General features: G+C 57.3%; 2 protein-coding genes across 2 annotated transcripts; one reads left to right on the top strand and one right to left on the bottom strand.

Moving 5' to 3' along the window:
* Positions 1-1,232: 1,232 nt before the first annotated feature.
* On the top strand, positions 1,233-5,085 carry LOC135886796 (mast cell protease 1A-like). The gene is made up of 5 exons (XM_065414576.1): positions 1,233-1,296; positions 3,362-3,518; positions 3,993-4,137; positions 4,437-4,700; positions 4,906-5,085. Exons 1-5 carry the CDS (start codon positions 1,233-1,235, stop codon positions 5,083-5,085), a joined length of 810 nt encoding a protein of 269 aa, XP_065270648.1.
* A 5,173-nt stretch (positions 5,086-10,258) lies between these two features.
* On the bottom strand, positions 10,259-14,016 carry LOC135886125 (DLA class II histocompatibility antigen, DR-1 beta chain-like). Its single transcript, XM_065413998.1, has 6 exons — positions 13,926-14,016; positions 13,500-13,775; positions 12,783-13,052; positions 11,644-11,916; positions 11,126-11,230; positions 10,259-10,377 (listed from the first exon to the last, which is right to left on the bottom strand). Exons 1-6 carry the CDS (start codon positions 13,996-13,998, stop codon positions 10,259-10,261), a joined length of 1,116 nt encoding a protein of 371 aa, XP_065270070.1. The 5' UTR covers positions 13,999-14,016.
* Positions 14,017-16,093: the final 2,077 nt, after the last annotated feature.

Raw genomic sequence — 16,093 nt, 5'->3', positions numbered from 1 at the left:
GGGATACAGATGTGGGGACCCGCATGAAAGACCCCCTAAGCTTATATTCCACCAGTTTAGGTTAAAAACTTCCCCAAGGCACAAATTCCTTGTCCTTGGATGGTATCACTGCCACCACCAAGTGAGTTAGACAAAGATTCAGAGAAAGGACCACTTGGAGTTCCCATTTCCCCAAAATATTCCCCCAAGCCCCTTCACCCCCTTTCCTGGGGAGGCTTGAGAATAATATACCAACCAAATAGGTAAACAAGATGAGCACAGACCAGACCCTTGGGTTTTTAGGACACTAAAAACCCAGTCAGATTCTTAAAAACAGAACTTTATAATAAAGAAAAAAATAAAAGAAGCACCTCTGTAAAATCAGGATGGAAGGTAATTTTACAGTGTAATAAGACTTAAAACACAGAGGATTCCCCTCTAGGCAAAACTTCAAAGTTACAAAAAACAGGACTAAACCTCCCTCTTAGCATAGGAAAAATTCACAAGCTAAAACAAAAGATAATCTAACACATTTCCTTGCTATTACTTACTATTTCTGCATTTTAGATGTATCATTCAGTAGGAGCTGGATTACTTGCTTGGTCTCTCTCTTTGTCTCGGAGAGAACAACAAAGAGCACAAACAAAACCTCCCCCCCGCCCAGATTTGAAAGTATCTTCTTTCCCCATTGGTCCTTCTGATCAGGTGCCAACTAGGTTAATGGAACTGATAAACCCCTTACAGGTAAGAGATTCTGTACCTCTGGCCAGGAGGGATTTGATGTTATTGCATATATAAAGGTTGTTACCCTTCCCTTTATATTTATGACAGGGCTGGGTTCCCACCGGAAGCCCCCACCACAGTCGTGCCAGGCTAGGGCGAGAGCTAAGGCTGTGGTTAGCAGCTGAGCTGCCTCCGGTGCCAGATGTGCGTTGTACTCAGCTGTGCACGGCTGCCCGGGGCATAGGGGGGGGGTCCCCACTTGGCACAGCCCCAGCTGGGCCTGGCACCAGGACGGGCAGGGCTCCAGGGGCCAAGCGTTCCCAGCTGTGGGGGGGTCTGGACTCAGCTGGGCCTGTACTGCACCCCCCAGCCCATGTGGTGGGTTTCCAGGAACTGAGATAGCTGAGCCCCTGCCTGGCTGGTGCAAACGTCACCCTGAGGTTTCCTGTCCCCCACACCTCTGCCCCGAGCCGGTCTGTGCAACACTTCGGGGCTGAGGCAGATGCACTGTCCCTGAGCTTGCAGTAAGGATGCTGTTGTTCCTGCTCCCTGCAGCCTTTCTCGTGCGAATCCAGGCCCCCGGGGCTCAGGCTGGTGAGTCTCGCGGGCTGTCGGGGGGGGGGGGTGAGCAGATAAGACCCACAGGGAGCAGAGTGTTCGGGCACTGGCCCATCCATCTCCCCGGCCTCAGCAGAGTGGCGTGGGGGCTGGAGGAGAACTGGGTGGGGTGCTTCTGTCCTCAGGCCCCACGACTCCAGCTGGGGTCATCTCCTCCTGCGCTGGCCCCAGATGCAGCATGGCCAAGTCCCAGCCTTTGCCCCTGCTGCTCGACCAAGGAGTAACTGCTGGGCCCGTGGTGGACCAGCTGGTGGATAAGTCCCAGAGGGTCACGGGGCGCTTTGCTAGTCCAGAGCAGCAATGGAGTGGCCAAGAAGGCTGGGCTCTCCCCTGGGCTCTGGGAGGCGGGGGTGGCTTATGACTTCACAATCATCAGCTGTGTGTATATGACAGGTGCCCTTCTATGCCAGTCCACAGGGGGACGAGAGCTTTTTCTCAAGCTGTAGCAGCTCGTGGATTAGCTGGGGAGGTCCCCGGGTCAGCCCCCAGCAGATTGGCCACAAAAGCAGCCACCTGGCGATGGAGAGGAGGGGGGTTTGCCACATCACAGACCTGCCTCCGTTCCTCTGGGATGGTTTTTAAGACCTCGATCAATAATAGCAGAGCGCTTTGGCCCCGGGTCAGTAACACGGCCACTGCTATGGGCAGCAGGAGTGGCTTGGAGAAGGTATTTGCAGTTATCTCATGTGAGGGATATTGTTTGTAGAGTCGTCAACTCTCTGGCCAGAAGGTCCATGTGATCATCTCGTCTGGCCTCCTGCAGGACGCAGGCCGGAGACCTGCCCTCATTAATTCCTGTTAGAAAAACAGCCCAGCTTGATTTACAAATCGCCAGCGATGGAGAGTCCATCCAGCCATTGTTCCAGTGGTTACTAACTCTAATGGTTAAAAATTTGCATCTCATTTCCAGTCTGAATTTGTTTCAATTTCCAACCATTGGGTCGGGTTAGACTTTTCCCGGCTGGATTCTCTGCCCATTATTTACTATTTTTTCCCCCAGGTACGTACTTAGAGACTGTGATTGAGTCACCCCTGAATCTTCTCTTTGTTAAGAAAAATAGATCGAGCTCCTTGGGTCTATCACTCTAAGGCAGGTTTTCTAACCTTCTAACCATTCTTGTGGCTCTTCTCTGACCCCTCTCCAATTTACCAACATCCCTCTTGAATTGTGGACACCAGAACTGAACTCAGGATTCCAGCAGCAGTCGCACCAAATCCAGAGGTAAAATAACCTCTCTGCTCCTACTGGAGATTCCCTGTTTCTGCATCCCAGGATCACGTTAGCACTTTTGGCCGCAGCGTCGCACTGGGAGCTCATGGTCACCTGACTATCTGCCCCAACCCCAAGGGTTTTTCTGAGTCACTGCGTCCCAGGATTGAGTCCCCCATCCCATACATGTGGCCAAAATCCTGTTCTCCTAGATGTTGCCTTTATCTCTGGCCATAGGAAAATGCATGTTGTTTGCCTGAGCCCAGTTTACCAAACACTCCAGATTGCATCCCTGACCCGTCCTCTTCATTATTTACCACTCCCCTCTCTTTTGTGTCATCTGTAAACTTTACCGGCGATGATTTTATTTGTTTCTTCAAAGTCATTGATAAAAACATGTTCATTATCAGAGGTCTAAGAATGGTTGGACTCAGCCCAGGAGGTGCCGAGCCCCAGAGTGTTTCAGATTTCTCTAGAAAGGGGCCCCAAAAGCACTGAGACGCTCCAGTGCGAACGGCCCAAAGGCGTGTCTCAGAAATGCGTGTTGATCTCTCTGGGCCAATCCAGTTCTCATCAAGCCATCATGAAAGATTCACACATCCTGGCCTTGGCCCATTTGTAAAGGTTTAATGGCCCAAAATAAAGGTATAATGGCCCCATTAAACCAAAATCTCTAGGGCGACTTGAAACTTGCTGTCGCAGATGGTCGGGGATAGATGTGGGTGCCAAAATTCCCTACAGATGTGGAGAGGGGGATGGGAAGGGGCTGATTTCCCAGCCTCACATTTTCCCAAGCGGTGGATTTGAACCCATCCCTTGTCTTTCTCCCAGGGGGGATCATCGGGGGACAGGAAGCTGTGCCCCACTCCAGACCCTACATGGCCTTTCTGAAGATAAAAAGATGCTTCGAACCCGTGAATACCTGCGGGGGGTTCCTGATCCGGGATGACGTGGTGGTGACGGCGGCTCACTGTAGAGTGAAGTGGAGGTAAGGATCCCTCCCCCATCCCGCCCACCAGGGGATCAGCTCAACCTCTGCAGAGCCACGCTTGAGGTCTCAATTCCCGGTGACGATGCTGCTCCAGCCAGCCAGCCGCTCCAGTGCCATCACAAGGCCATGGATCAGCTGGATCCCATGCACAGGGGAATACCCCAGCCATGGGGATACCAGGCAGCCTGGCACCCCCTACAGGGGAAAGGCTCTGTGTCCCATTCCCTGCCCCCCTCAGCCACCCAGTGCCCTCGAGTTCCCCCAGATGCGATGTGTCGTGCACTATGGCATTATTCAGAAAAGGGGTTTCAGGGCTGGTCATTCCCAAAGTGGTCAGAGTGTCCGGAAGCCCTAGACCCCCCCGTGACTGCAGCACCGATATGTGGAGATGGGAGGGGCTCCCGAAGGGAGAGCCGTCTCTTGGGGTGTGCTCAGCACTGATGCCTGGCTGGTCTCTGTGTGTCCGGGCAGCAAAGGCATCGTGGTGCTGGGGGCCCACAACATTCGGAAGAAAGAACCAAGAGAACCAAGGAGTCAGAAAATTAGAGTGATGCGCTGGATCCGCTACCCCAAATATAACAAAATGACCCAAAACAATGACATCATGCTGCTGCAGGTACAACCCCCATCCCATCACCCTGCCCTGAGTGACCTCACACTGCTGCAGGCACTGCCCCCATCCCATCACCGCACCCCCAGTAACCTCACACTGCTGCAGGCACCGCCCCCATCCCATCACCCCACCCCCAGTGACCTCACACTGCTGCAGGCACCGCCCCCATCCCATCACCCCGCCCCCAGTGACCTCACACTGCTGCAGGCACCGCCCCCGTCCCATCACCCTGATACTCTCCATTGCACTCTGGTCTGTTTACGTCTCCCTTGCATCTGACTCTCTTGTCCCTCACACGGCAGCTGAGAAAGAGGGCTGAACTCAATGACTGGGTGCAGCCCATCCCTCTGCCCCACCCCTGGCCGGAGGTACCTGTGGGCACCAGGTGCAATGTGTCTGGATGGGGCTGGATGCAAGTTAATCCCCCTAAGAGCTCGGACGTGCTGCAGGATGTGGTTCTGGAGGTGATGGCCGACGAGGTGTGTGAACACAATTTGACCAAACCATATGATGCTAAGTCCATGCTCTGTGCGGGGGATCCCAGAGGCAAGAAAGCCACCCTGAAGGTAAAGATCCCGCCGTCCGGGGAGGGGGGGAGGGAGGGCTGCTCTGGTATATTCTCTGGGAGCGGGGAGGGTCGAATTCAGATCTCCAGTGCTGAGGGCATGGAGGGAAGGTGACATTGGGCCGGGGATGGGGGGACTGTGTGTGTGACAGCGACAAGTGAAGCACACAAGGCATTACTCCTCTGAGGCATGTTTCATTTCACAGGGTGATTCAGGGGGCCCCCTGGTGTGCGATGGGGTGCCCCAGGGCATCGTCTCATGGGGGCCGAGCAACGGGGCCTCTCCTGAAGTGTATGCAAGAGTCTCCCGGTTCGTCCGCTGGATACGGACAGTGATGAAACAGCTGACGCCCCCGGATGCTCCTGGAATCTCGTCTCGAACCTGAGCTGCCCAACTCCCGTTGGTCCTGAGGCTGAGCTCGGGGTCTTCTCACCGGGGACGGGGGGTGGAAAATGTAACTCTCCGGACCTGGGAGCCTTTCACAGCCATTTCGCCCTGCTGCAGATATCACCATGTCCCTTGGTCGGTCCTCTGCTGGGACTAAACTGGATCGCTCAGCATCAAACGCACGTTCCTCTTCCTAACGGACCAGACTGATTAGTTCAAAGACTGGAGGCTGGAGGGGGCTGGGGTCAGGTGGGAATGTTCTACCCCAATCATTTTTCGACAGAAAATGCCGTTGCCACAAAAATGAAACTTTTCTCAGGGAAATATCCATTTTTTTGCCATCTCCCTCCCTGGTTTTCCAGTGAAATAGCTCGTTTTGGCTTCAGTCAACTCAAAACAAAACATTTTGGGGGAGCCAAATTGGACTGTTTCATTTGGTGCCAGTTCAGCAGTGATCTGTGTCCCTGGTGTGTCCGCGGTGCCCTCCGTGTTAAAAATGTGCACCTTATTCCCAGTCCTAATTTGTCTAGCTTCAATTTCCAACCATTGGTTATGTTAGACCTTTCTCTGCTAGATAGAAGAGCCCATTGTTAAATATTTGTTCCACATGTCGGTACTTACAGACTGTGACCAGGTCACTCCTGAAGCTAAATCAATTGAGCTCCTGGAGTCTAACACTATAATGCGTCTTTTAAGAGCTGGGCTCCTGGCTGGATTACATCTCCCATGATGCACAAGTAATGATGGAGGGCAAATGACCAGGGTGCATCATGGAAAATGTAGTCCAGCTGGGAAGCCCAACCTGTAGGGGTGCATGGGGGCACGAGGGACTTGAACTACAACTCCCATGAGGCACTGCAGGAGCTCAAGAGGATGCAGCTGGACATGGAGCTGACCTGAAATAAAATGTGCTGACTGTCCCGGTCAGGAATAGTTCAGAGTCCAATATTCCCCCTGTGACAGTTGCAGTCTATATAATTTTATAAAAATATGCTAATGAGTGAATATAATGTAACTGGAATATGCTTCATGCAAAAGGTCTCTTGTAAGATATCATTACAAAGCTTATAATCTACTGAGTGTGATCATCCTATTTGTATAAGTGTACCACTCTTGTATCTGAAACTAGAAATAGGAAATATAACTCTGAGGGCCTATTGTAATTATGCAAAGCGTGGGCCATTAATGGTGGTTTGGAATCTTGATGACTCCCATTAACCAGGTCAATTGTCTGCAGATGGCTGTGTTTTACCAGTAAGTCTTCCTGTATATGCAATGAAGTCTTGCAGTGACATGTGATCATGTAACCTGAACTGGAATCCATCTTTAACCTGGTGTCTTTCCATTGAGAAGGAGGGGGTGGAAACCCAGAGAGGACAAAGGATTCCCACCTTATGCAAAAGATATATAAAGGGGTGGAACAGAACAAAGAGAGAGAGGAGCCATCATGAAGAATCCCCTAGCTACCACCTGAGCTGGAACAAGAGCTGTACCAGGGGAAAGAATTGTGCCCAGGCCTGGAAGGTGTCCAGTCTGAGGGTGAGATTATCTGTATTCAGTTTGATTAGACATAGATTTGCACATTTTATTTTATTTTGCTTGGTGACTTACTTTGTTCTGTCTGTTACTACTTGGAACCACTTAAATCCTACTTTCTGTATTTAATAAAATCACTTTTTACTTATTGATTAACTCAGAGTATGTATTAATACCTGGGGGAGCAAACAACTGTGCACATCTCGCTATCAGTGTTATAGAGGGCGAACAATTTATGAGTTTACCCTGTATAAGCTTTATACAGGGTAAAAGGGATTTATTTGGGTTTAGACCCCATTGGGAGTTGGGCATCTGAGTGTTAAAGACAGGAACACTTCTGTTAGCTGCTTTCAGGTAAACCTGAAGCTTTGGGACAAGTAAGTCAGCCCCTGGGTCTGTGTTGGAGCAGATGGGCGTGTCTGGTTCAGCAAGACAGGGTGCTGGGGCCCCGAGCTGGCAGGGAAGGCAGGGGTAGAAGTAGTCTTGGCACAGCGGGTGGCAGCTCCCAGGGCGGTTTCTGTGATCCAACCCGTCACACCCCCAACTCGTGAGGAAGAGGAGAAATATTGACATGTCTCATAGTAGGGAGGGTGCAAAGCAATGGCCAGGTGGAAAGATCCAAGTGGTTTGGAGGAACTGTCGGGGACGTCTCAGAGGGCTGGGTTTTGACTCAACATAAGATGGAAAATCTTGGTCAAAGTCGACACTGGCTCATTGAAAATAGCCACTGCTACTAAACCACTGTTTCCAGCTGTCTGATGTGCCCATTTCTGATCAGGCTCGGATACCGTGGGGGCCCGCCGGGCAGTGGAGAATCGGGCCTGGTCAGGGCTGAACTGAGCCGGGAGCTTGCTTGTTTGCAGAGGGCTTGGCTACACTTGCGAGTTACAGTGCAATAAAGCAGCCCCGGGCACCCTAGCTCCCTCCCCGTCTACACTGGCAAGGCCCGTAGAGCGCTCTGACTCCGCGGCTACAGCGCTGCTGGTACTCCACCTCGGTGAGAGGAATAACATTTGCTGTGCCTTGGTACAACGCCCGGGCATCAGTGTGAACGAGGTGTTGCGTTACTGCGCTCTGATCGGCCTCCGGAAACGTCCCATAATCCCCTTAAGTCAAGTGGCCACTCTTGTCATTGTTTTGAACTCCTGTAGGAATGCAGAAATGCCCTTTCAAAGCTCCGTTTCTGACAGCCGGCAATGCAAGCCGTTACTGTGGAATGCTGTGTGTGAGCGAGAGAGGCGGGGGGAGAGAGGGGGTCTGCTGCTGTCTGAACTTACAAGACAGCACGCTGACATCCTCTCAGCCCCCCAAAACCCCACTCTCTCTCCCCCACATACACACAACACACTCCCTGTCACACTCCACCCCAGCCCCCCCATTTGAAAAGCACGTTGCAGTTACTTGCATGCTGGGATAGCTGCCCATAATGCACTGCTCCCAATGCCACTGCAAGTGCCGCAAATGTGGCCACGCCAGTGCGCAAGCAGCTGTCAGTGTGGACAGACTGCAGCGCTTTCCCTACTGCGCTCTCCGAAGGCGGGTTTAACTCACAGTGCTCGACATCTGCAAGTGTAGCCAAGCCCTAAGAAATTACCCAGTGATGGGCTGGAACCAAATGCCGCGTGCTCAGATCCTTGTTCCTTTCTACCCATCCACCCCACCCCACCCCCCCCGCATCTGCCCCAGCTGGTTAATTTCACTCTCTGCTTTCTAGCCCTGCAGTGAGTAAAACCAAAGGTACAAAAATCTAGTGTCACCTCACTGGAAATCGAAGGGTCTCCCTGAGCCTGGAAATCCAGAGCCGTCTCTGAAGCCACCTGGCATAACAAGGCTCTGGTTAGGGCCAGGACAGGGGGAGTGGGGAAATTAACCCCTGCCCCCCAAAGGTCTGGAATACACCCCCCCCCCCTAGGTGTCAGGGAAACACAGGGAGAATTACAAGGAAAAGAGCTTTAAAAAAAAGAAAACCCTTTGACAAGCTACAGAGGGGCATGGAGAATGCGATTTCCAACTGGGGGTCAGCCTGCAACCTGGCCCTAGGGCGGGGACTGGCTGGCTCAGGGGATGGGGAATGGGACATGGGGCCTTTCCCCTCTAGGGGGTGCTGGCTCCCACCTGCCCCCAGGGCAGAGACTGGCTGGCTGGGGGCGAGGGGGTCTGAGAATCAGACACACTTTCCCCCCATTGGGGGGGGGGGTGTCTGTGGGCAGCAGGGCTGTCACTGATAGGGGGATCTGGTCTCTCTGACCCATGTTGCTCCCCCAGCTCACCCCCCCCACACACACACAGGGTGGGGGACAGCTGAGGAGGCCCAAGGGGCTGGGTTCCCACCAAACCCCAGACCCCACCACGATGGTGCCAAGCTGGGGCAAGGGAGCTGTTTCGGAACACCATCCCCCCCATCCGCCCGTCCAGCTTCTGGAGTCCTGTGATTTTCAGTTAACAAGGCCGGTTCTAGTCCTTGGGGTGGCCCAGAAATGCCTGCAACCGTGACCCTGAAAGATTTGGAAAAAAAGAAACCAAAGAAACTGAAGGCAAATAAAAAAGATCCGAAAACTGATATATCTGTAAAAACTCTTGTGCTTTTTAAGCAAATCTCCAGTGTTTTTTTTCACCTGACTCGTGATTTTTGAAGAGCTGGGGTTGGCCCTGCTAAAGTACTCTGTGTTATTATTTATTAGGTGTATTACGGTAGTGCTGGTAGCACTACCGTAATACACCTCATCATGCTAGGGGCTGTACATTATTTATTAGGAGTATTACGGTAGCACAGAGGCCGGCCAGGGTGGGGGGACTCTGTAGGAGGCACCGTGCTGCAGGGGCCAGATGGGGACCTTGGTAGGGGGTGCTGTGCTGCAGAGGGGCAGAGGGGGGGCTCAGCAAGCGGCGCTGGAATGAAGGGGGCAGAGGGGGGCTCAGTAGGGGGTGCTGGAATGAAGGGGGCAGAGGGAGGGCTCAGTAGGGGACGCTGGGCTGCAGAGGGCAGGGGGCTCAGTAGGGGGCACTGTATTGCAGGGGGCAGATGGGGGGCTCGGTAGGGGGACACCATGATGCAGGGGGCAGAGGGGGTTCAGTAGGGGGCAGCATGCACAGGGGCAGAGGGGGGCTCAGTAGGGGGCGCTCTCCCCCAAGCGGGAGGAAACGCTGGATCTGCAAGATGTTCTGCCCACCCACCCCAGGGCAGCCAGCCGCAAAGGCAGGAAGAGAACCCAGGCATCCTGAGCCCCAGTGCCCCCGGTCCGAGTCCACCCACTCCTGCTGACGCCAGCGGTGCAGAGCCGGCCGTGCACAGTACCCAGGCAAACCAAGGCAACAAAATGGCTCCAGTAAAAAACTCCGTGAAGGTTACATGTGTACTGACAGTTGGTGGCTCGAAAGCGCCATCATTTTACCCCTGCGCATGACTGCGGTGCCACCCAGGTGGGGCTGGGGACTGGCAATTGGGGGGCCGGGCACTATGGGGCACAGGGGTGATTGGAAGTGGTGGGGAGAGCACAGGACGGAGGCACGGCAGGGGTACACCCGCTCCCTCCCCCCCGTAACCTCAGGGAGTTTTGGCTAAATCCACGACCCCCCCCCAGAGCCTCCTCTTCGCCCAGGCTGGCCCATGTGGTGCTAGCCCAGGACAGCGACGGTCACGCGGTGACACCTGGGCAGGACAGAGACATGGCCAAGGTGTCTCCTGGCTTAGCCAGGGCGGAGTCGAGGGTTCCTGGCTGTGCCCGCGCCGGGCGGAACAGCCCCTCCGAGCGGCCTGCGGGGAAGCCAAGCGGGGATTGACTCAGGCGGAGACCCTGCTCCCATCCCCTGCAGCGGGAATGGTGAGGGGCAATGGGGACTATCACACCTTGGCGGGGAGGTGGCTTCCCACAGCCCCTGCCCCGCCACCCAGCCAGGCCGCAGCACAGAGCCCGGGTAGCTCATGCGAGGCAGGGCCAGGAGGGGTCAGTCCGTGGCTGGGAGAGCAGCAAGGGGAAACCCCGGGTGCTGCGCAGGGGGGATTGTACTGGGGGGACATGTTCCCCTGGGAGTCAGTGCTGACCCCAATGCCCCAGGGCGGTGCTAGGGGTGCTGTGCTGCAGGGGGGTTCTGGGGGAACTAGGGAGCGGTGTGCTGGAGGGGGTTCTGGGGGCACTAGGGGGTGCTATGCTGCAGGGGGGTGCTGGGGGCACTGGGGGCACTAGAGGGTGCTGTGCTGCAGGGGGGTGCTGGGGGCACTAGGGGGCGCTGTGCTGCAGGGATGATGGGGGCACTAGGGGGCGCTGTGCTGCAGGGGGTGCTGGGGGCACTAGGGGGTGCTTTGCTGCAGGGGGTGCTGGGGGCACTAGGGGGCACTGTGCTGCAGGGGGTGCTGGGGGGCACTAGGGGGCGCTGTGCTGCAGGGGCACTGGGGTGCTGTGCTGCAGGGGGTACTGGGGGGCACTAGGGGGCACTATGCTGCAGGGACACTGGGGGCGCTGAGCTGCAGGGAGGGCTGGGGGACACTAGGGGGCATCACTCACCTGGCCTCCCCCTCAGATACCAGCCCAGGGCGGCGACTCCCAGAGCAGCCAGCACACAGCTGGCGAGGACGCCCAGGGACCCGGCCTGGCCTGTGGCTTGGGGATCTGCAAATGAGCAGAGACAGACTGAGCCATGGGCCCTGCCTGCCCCTGCACCTATTCCCCCCCCCCCCCGCCCCTTGGCCCTGGGCCAGCAGACCCACATCCGGTCTGCCCCTCCCAGCCCCAGCCCCCCATGAGTCTGCCCTGCAGCTAAATTCCCTCTTCCCCTACCCCTCTGAGCCCTCCAGAACCTCCCACTTTCCCCTCCCTCTTTGGATCCCCAACAACCTCTCACCTTCCCTTCCCCCCTCTTAGCCCCCAGAACCCCCACCTTCCTCTTCCCCTCAGAGCCCCCCAGAACCTCCTCGCTGCCTATCCATGCCTCCCAAAACTGCCCCTCTGCCTTTCTGCCCCCAGCTCCCCTGCCCCTCCCTTCCATAGAGGGTGCTCCATCCCCAGCCCCGCCCTGCACTCACCCCAGGTGATCCTCAGGGGGGCGCCCCCCAGGCTGACGTGTCTCACCACGCACACATGCTCCCCCAGCCCCATCTCAATGGACACTTGGATCTGGAAGGTGGGATCCCCGTTGGGCCGGATCCTGCTGGTCATCTGTTCCCCTAGGGCCCCCCTGCCCCCCCGCTCCCAGGTCACCTCAATGTCACGGGGGTAGAACCCCGTCACGTGGCACATGAGGCGGTGAGGTTGGCCCCGGTTTCCTCGCACGAGGGACACGTGCACTGTGGGCTGGGCTGAGGGGACAGAAAGGGTTAAAGATCACGGGGGCTGCGGATTGGGAGTGAGGGGCACCGGCAGAGTTGGGGGGAGCCCAGGGCTGGGCTAGGACGGGGCTGCACATCAGGAGAGAGGGGCACCGGCAGAGCTGGGGGGAGCCCAGGGCTGGGCTAGCACGGGGCTGCGGGTCGGGAGTGAGGGGCACCGGCAGAGCTGGGGATGGGGGGCAGGACTGGGCTAGCAGGGGGCTGTGGATTGGGAGTGAGGGGCACTGGCAGAGCTGGGGGGAGCCCAGGGCTGGGCTAGCACGGGGCTGCGGGTCGGGAGTGAGGGGCACCAGCAGAGCTGGGGATGGGGGGCAGGACTGGGCTAGCAGGGGGCTGTGGATTGGGAGTGAGGGGCACCGGCAGAGCTGGGCATGGGGGGCAGGACTGGGCTGGCAGGGGGCTGTGGATTGGGAGTGAGGGGCACCGGCAGAGCTGGGGATGGGGGGCAGGACTGGGCTGGCAGGCTGCGGGTCGGGAGTGAGGGGCACCAGCAGAGCTGGGGATGGGGGGCAGGACTGGGCTAGCAGGGGGCTGTGGATTGGGAGTGAGGGGCACCGGCAGAGCTGGGCATGGGGGGCAGGACTGGGCTGGCAGGGGGCTGTGGATTGGGAGTGAGGGGCACCGGCAGAGCTGGGGATGGGGGGCAGGACTGGGCTGGCAGGGGGCTGTGGATTGGGAGTGAGGGGCACCGGCAGAGCTGGGGGGAGCCCAGGGCTGGGCTAGCAGGGGGCTGTGGATTGGGAGTGAGGGGCAACAGCAGAGCTGGGGATGGGGGGCAGGACTGGGCTAGCAGGGGGCTGTGGGTTGGCAGTGAGGGGCACCGGCAGAGCTGCCACCTGTTGTCTGTGCGGTGAATGGCGAGGTGATCCGGATGAAGGTCCCGCACTGCTGTGGCGTATGGGCGTTGATCCCGGCCAGCGTCTCCCTCTCGCGGTTCCAGCGCTCGGCCACGCGCCAGGCCGCTGGGTGCACCGAGAACCAGCGGTTCTGGTCCCCGTGGTACTGCAGCACGTCCTCCCCATTAAGGGCGTACCTGGTAACGGCTCGGACGGCGCCGCTGGCTTCGTCCAGCTCACAGCTCTGCACAACCTGCATGTAGTAGGGCTCTGGGGGCGGAGCGGCCACATGAGTGACTCAGCAGGGAGCTGCCGCCAGGGGGCAGAGTGGGGGCAAAGTTCTCCCAGGGATGGAACCCAGGAGTCCTGGCTCCCAGCCCCGCCCCCACTCTAACCACTAGCCCCCACTCCCTTCCCAGAGCTGGGGAGAGAACCCAGGAGTCCTGGCTCCCAGCTTTCCCCTTTCTCTAACCACTAGACCCCACTCCCCTCCCAGGGCTGCGTAGAGAACCCAGGAGTCCTGGCTCCCAGCCCCCCCCCCAACCATGAGACCCCACTTCCCTTCCAGAGCTGGGGATAGAGCTCCCTGCACCCCACTTTAACCACTATGTACCACGGAAATCACTCCCCTCTGGTGTCCTGCCCCTAGATCCCTCCCACTGCCCGTGCCCCCTTTCCTGGGCCGAGCTAACGAAGTGCCGGGGCCCAAGGACTCACCGGCCTTTGGGGAGCTGGCATTCACCGCCCGCACCAGGGCCTGGTACTCGGTCTCCACCCAGGGGTCCCAGAACATGCACCGGGCGCTGCTGACGCTCCAGAACTGGTGGGTCTCCCGGTCGCCCTGCACGTAGCCGTTGCGCGGCATCATCCTCCGGCTGCTGCTGTCATAGGCCGAGAGCGCCAGGCCGTTCACCTGCAGCAAGCTCTGGCGCTTGGGCAGCCCAGGGGCTGCCTGCGGCGAAATAATCTGGGAGTGGGTGAAACGGTGAACCCCTACGGGAAGGAGAGAGAGACCAGGATGGGGATGGGACCCAGGCATCCAGGCAGCCACCCGAGGGGGCCCTGCAGCACCCAGTCCTGGGGGACAGTGATTGGGATGGGGATGGGACCCAGGCATCCGGGGGGCGAACAGGGGTCACTTACCAGCTGAGACGACCGAGCAGAGAAACAAGAGCCAGGCGGAGACCAGAGCGGGATGGACCCCCCCAGGAGCCATCAGGGAACAGGGGATGGGACGGCAGATCTGCGGGGTGCGGGGTGGGGCTGGGACCCCCAGGGCTGGAGAGACCAGGGCCGCCCCCTGCCTGCACCGAGGTCTCTGCTGCTCTGATAGGAAACACCTGCGAGGAAACCCAGGCCCACAAACCGACGCGGATCCACCCGTCCAGCCCCTCCCTGCCAGTGAGGGGGCGGGGGGTGGGGTGGGGCTGGCATCAGACGTTGCTGGGCAGACGGGTTGGGGATGTGTCGTAACAGCATCCGCCCGGTGCCTGGGCTTAGCTCTGCGTGTGGAGGAATGAACCGCAGCGGCAGATCGTGCCTGTCAGCTTTCCGGCAGAGGGGAAGCCAGCGGTGGGGAGCTGGGCGGGGGGGGGGGAGGGGATTTCCTTAGTGCAGCCGGCTCAGGGACACGGCACGCACCAGGCCTGGGCCAGAGGTGGTCAGAAAGTGCAAGAGGGCAAACACCTCCATCAGGAATCTGAGCCCTTCATGGACGCCCAGTTCCTCAGTAGCAAAGGCCAGATGGTAGCGCGTTAAACCCCAGGTGTTAGTGCATTTCAAGCTCCAGATGTTAGTGAATTAAAGCCCCAGAGATTATTGCATGAAACCCCAGATGTCAGTGCATTAACCGGCAGATGTTAGCCCATTAATCGGCAGATGTTAGCCCATTAACTGGCAGATGTTAGCACTCCGGGCCACAATCCTGAGGATGGTAGAAGAGCTTTAACAGAATAGAATCAAACTCTGCACAAAGGACCCATCAACCCACCAGTTTGAGAGCTGCAGAGTGGAAGCCTTTTGTAGCACCCAACAAAAGGTTTAATGAGTCCTACAACCCTCCCAGACAATGCTCCGTCTGCGTGGGCGCCAGGTCTGCTAACCGGCTATTCCCACAGATGGTCTGGGCATTGGCTCCACCGGAAAGTTGGAACTTTGAGAAGAAGCAGAGATTGCTCCTTCGGCTCATGCAGGGGAGGAGATTCAGAGCCCCAGCTCCGACGAGCAGATCTTTGCTTATTGCTCGGTCCTCCTGCGTGGCTTTTGTGTTGGACATAGGGCCAGGTGGGAATCTACCTTCCATCCCGTGAAAACTTTTGTGATTTTGGAATTCCCCTAAAAATCCTTCCAAAATTGTTGTGAGAAAGAGCCAGACATGCACCATCCCAGCTGGGGCACTCCCGTGGGAGGCAAGAAACGGCAATTCAAATCACTGCTCTGCCTGATCTAGGACAGCAGGTCTGCACTGTCCCGGCTGGGCCACCTACGCGCCGGGCTAGCGTGAGGTGGGGCTCCAACAATCTCTCCTGTTGGAGCTGTTCCACATTGTATAGCTCTGTGACGTTCCCATCTGGTGTTATCCAGACCAGTGATCTGCTAGGTCACTCCAGTCCTTGATTCTGGGAGCCAGCCTTACCCTCAGGGCCGGCTCCAGGCACCAGCTTCTCAAGCAGGTGCTTGGGGCGGCGGCTCCGGAGAGGGGCGGCACGTCCAGGTATTCAGCGGCAATTCGGCGGACGGTCCCTCACTCCGCCTGGGAGCGAAGGACCTCCCGCCGAATTGCTGCTGCAGATCGCGATCGCGGCTTTTTTTGTTTTGTTTTGTTTTGTTTTGGCTGCTTGGGGCGGCCAAAACCCTGGAGCCGGCCCTGCTTACCCTGCTCTGCTGTGAGAACCCCCACTCCTGGGCTGTTCACGCACAGCCTCTGGCATGTAAGTTGCTCCTTGGATTGTGCAACTGAATGACACTAGCCAATATCTCTGCTTCCAGACACAACACTAGGAACCTCCGTCTTGCAGTGTCCAGTTATGCCCCCTGGACACTGCAAGCTTATATGAGTTTGTCAATTTAACAAAGAAATTGATATGTGTCACGGAGTAAGGGGGAGTCAGGGCCCCGCACTCCTCTTCCTGAGATCGACTGTGACTCTCAACCAGCCAGTAAAACAGAAGGTTTATTAGATGACAGGAATACAGTCTCAAGCAGAGCGTGTAGGTACGACCAGAACCCCTCAATTAGGCCCTTCTGGGAGGTTCAGGGAGCTTAGACCCCAGCTTGGGGTTCCCTGCGTTGCACCACCCAGCCTAGCCCTC

This window comes from Emys orbicularis, chromosome 12, assembly GCF_028017835.1.
Source record: "Emys orbicularis isolate rEmyOrb1 chromosome 12, rEmyOrb1.hap1, whole genome shotgun sequence".
Classification (NCBI taxonomy): Eukaryota; Metazoa; Chordata; order Testudines; family Emydidae; genus Emys; species Emys orbicularis.
This window is presented reverse-complemented; position numbering and strand designations above follow the sequence as displayed.

What these genes read in the sequence shown, in the direction of transcription:
- LOC135886796 (XM_065414576.1), top strand. Translation starts at nt 1,233, where the DNA reads ATGCTGTTGTTCCTGCTCCCTGCAGCCTTTCTCGTGCGAATCCAGGCC. An exon ending in GGCCCCCGGGGCTCAGGCTG is followed by an intron (nt 1,297 to 3,361) that starts GTGAGTCTCGCG and finishes TCTTTCTCCCAG; the next exon opens with GGGGGATCATCGGGGGACAG. An exon ending in ATGACATCATGCTGCTGCAG is followed by an intron (nt 4,138 to 4,436) that starts GTACAACCCCCA and finishes CTCACACGGCAG; the next exon opens with CTGAGAAAGAGGGCTGAACT.
- LOC135886125 (XM_065413998.1), bottom strand. Translation starts at nt 13,998, where the DNA reads ATGGCTCCTGGGGGGGTCCATCCCGCTCTGGTCTCCGCCTGGCTCTTG. An exon ending in TGCCAGCTCCCCAAAGGCCG is followed by an intron (nt 13,053 to 13,499) that starts GTGAGTCCTTGG and finishes CTCCGCCCCCAG; the next exon opens with AGCCCTACTACATGCAGGTT. An exon ending in ATTCACCGCACAGACAACAG is followed by an intron (nt 11,917 to 12,782) that starts GTGGCAGCTCTG and finishes CTGTCCCCTCAG; the next exon opens with CCCAGCCCACAGTGCACGTG.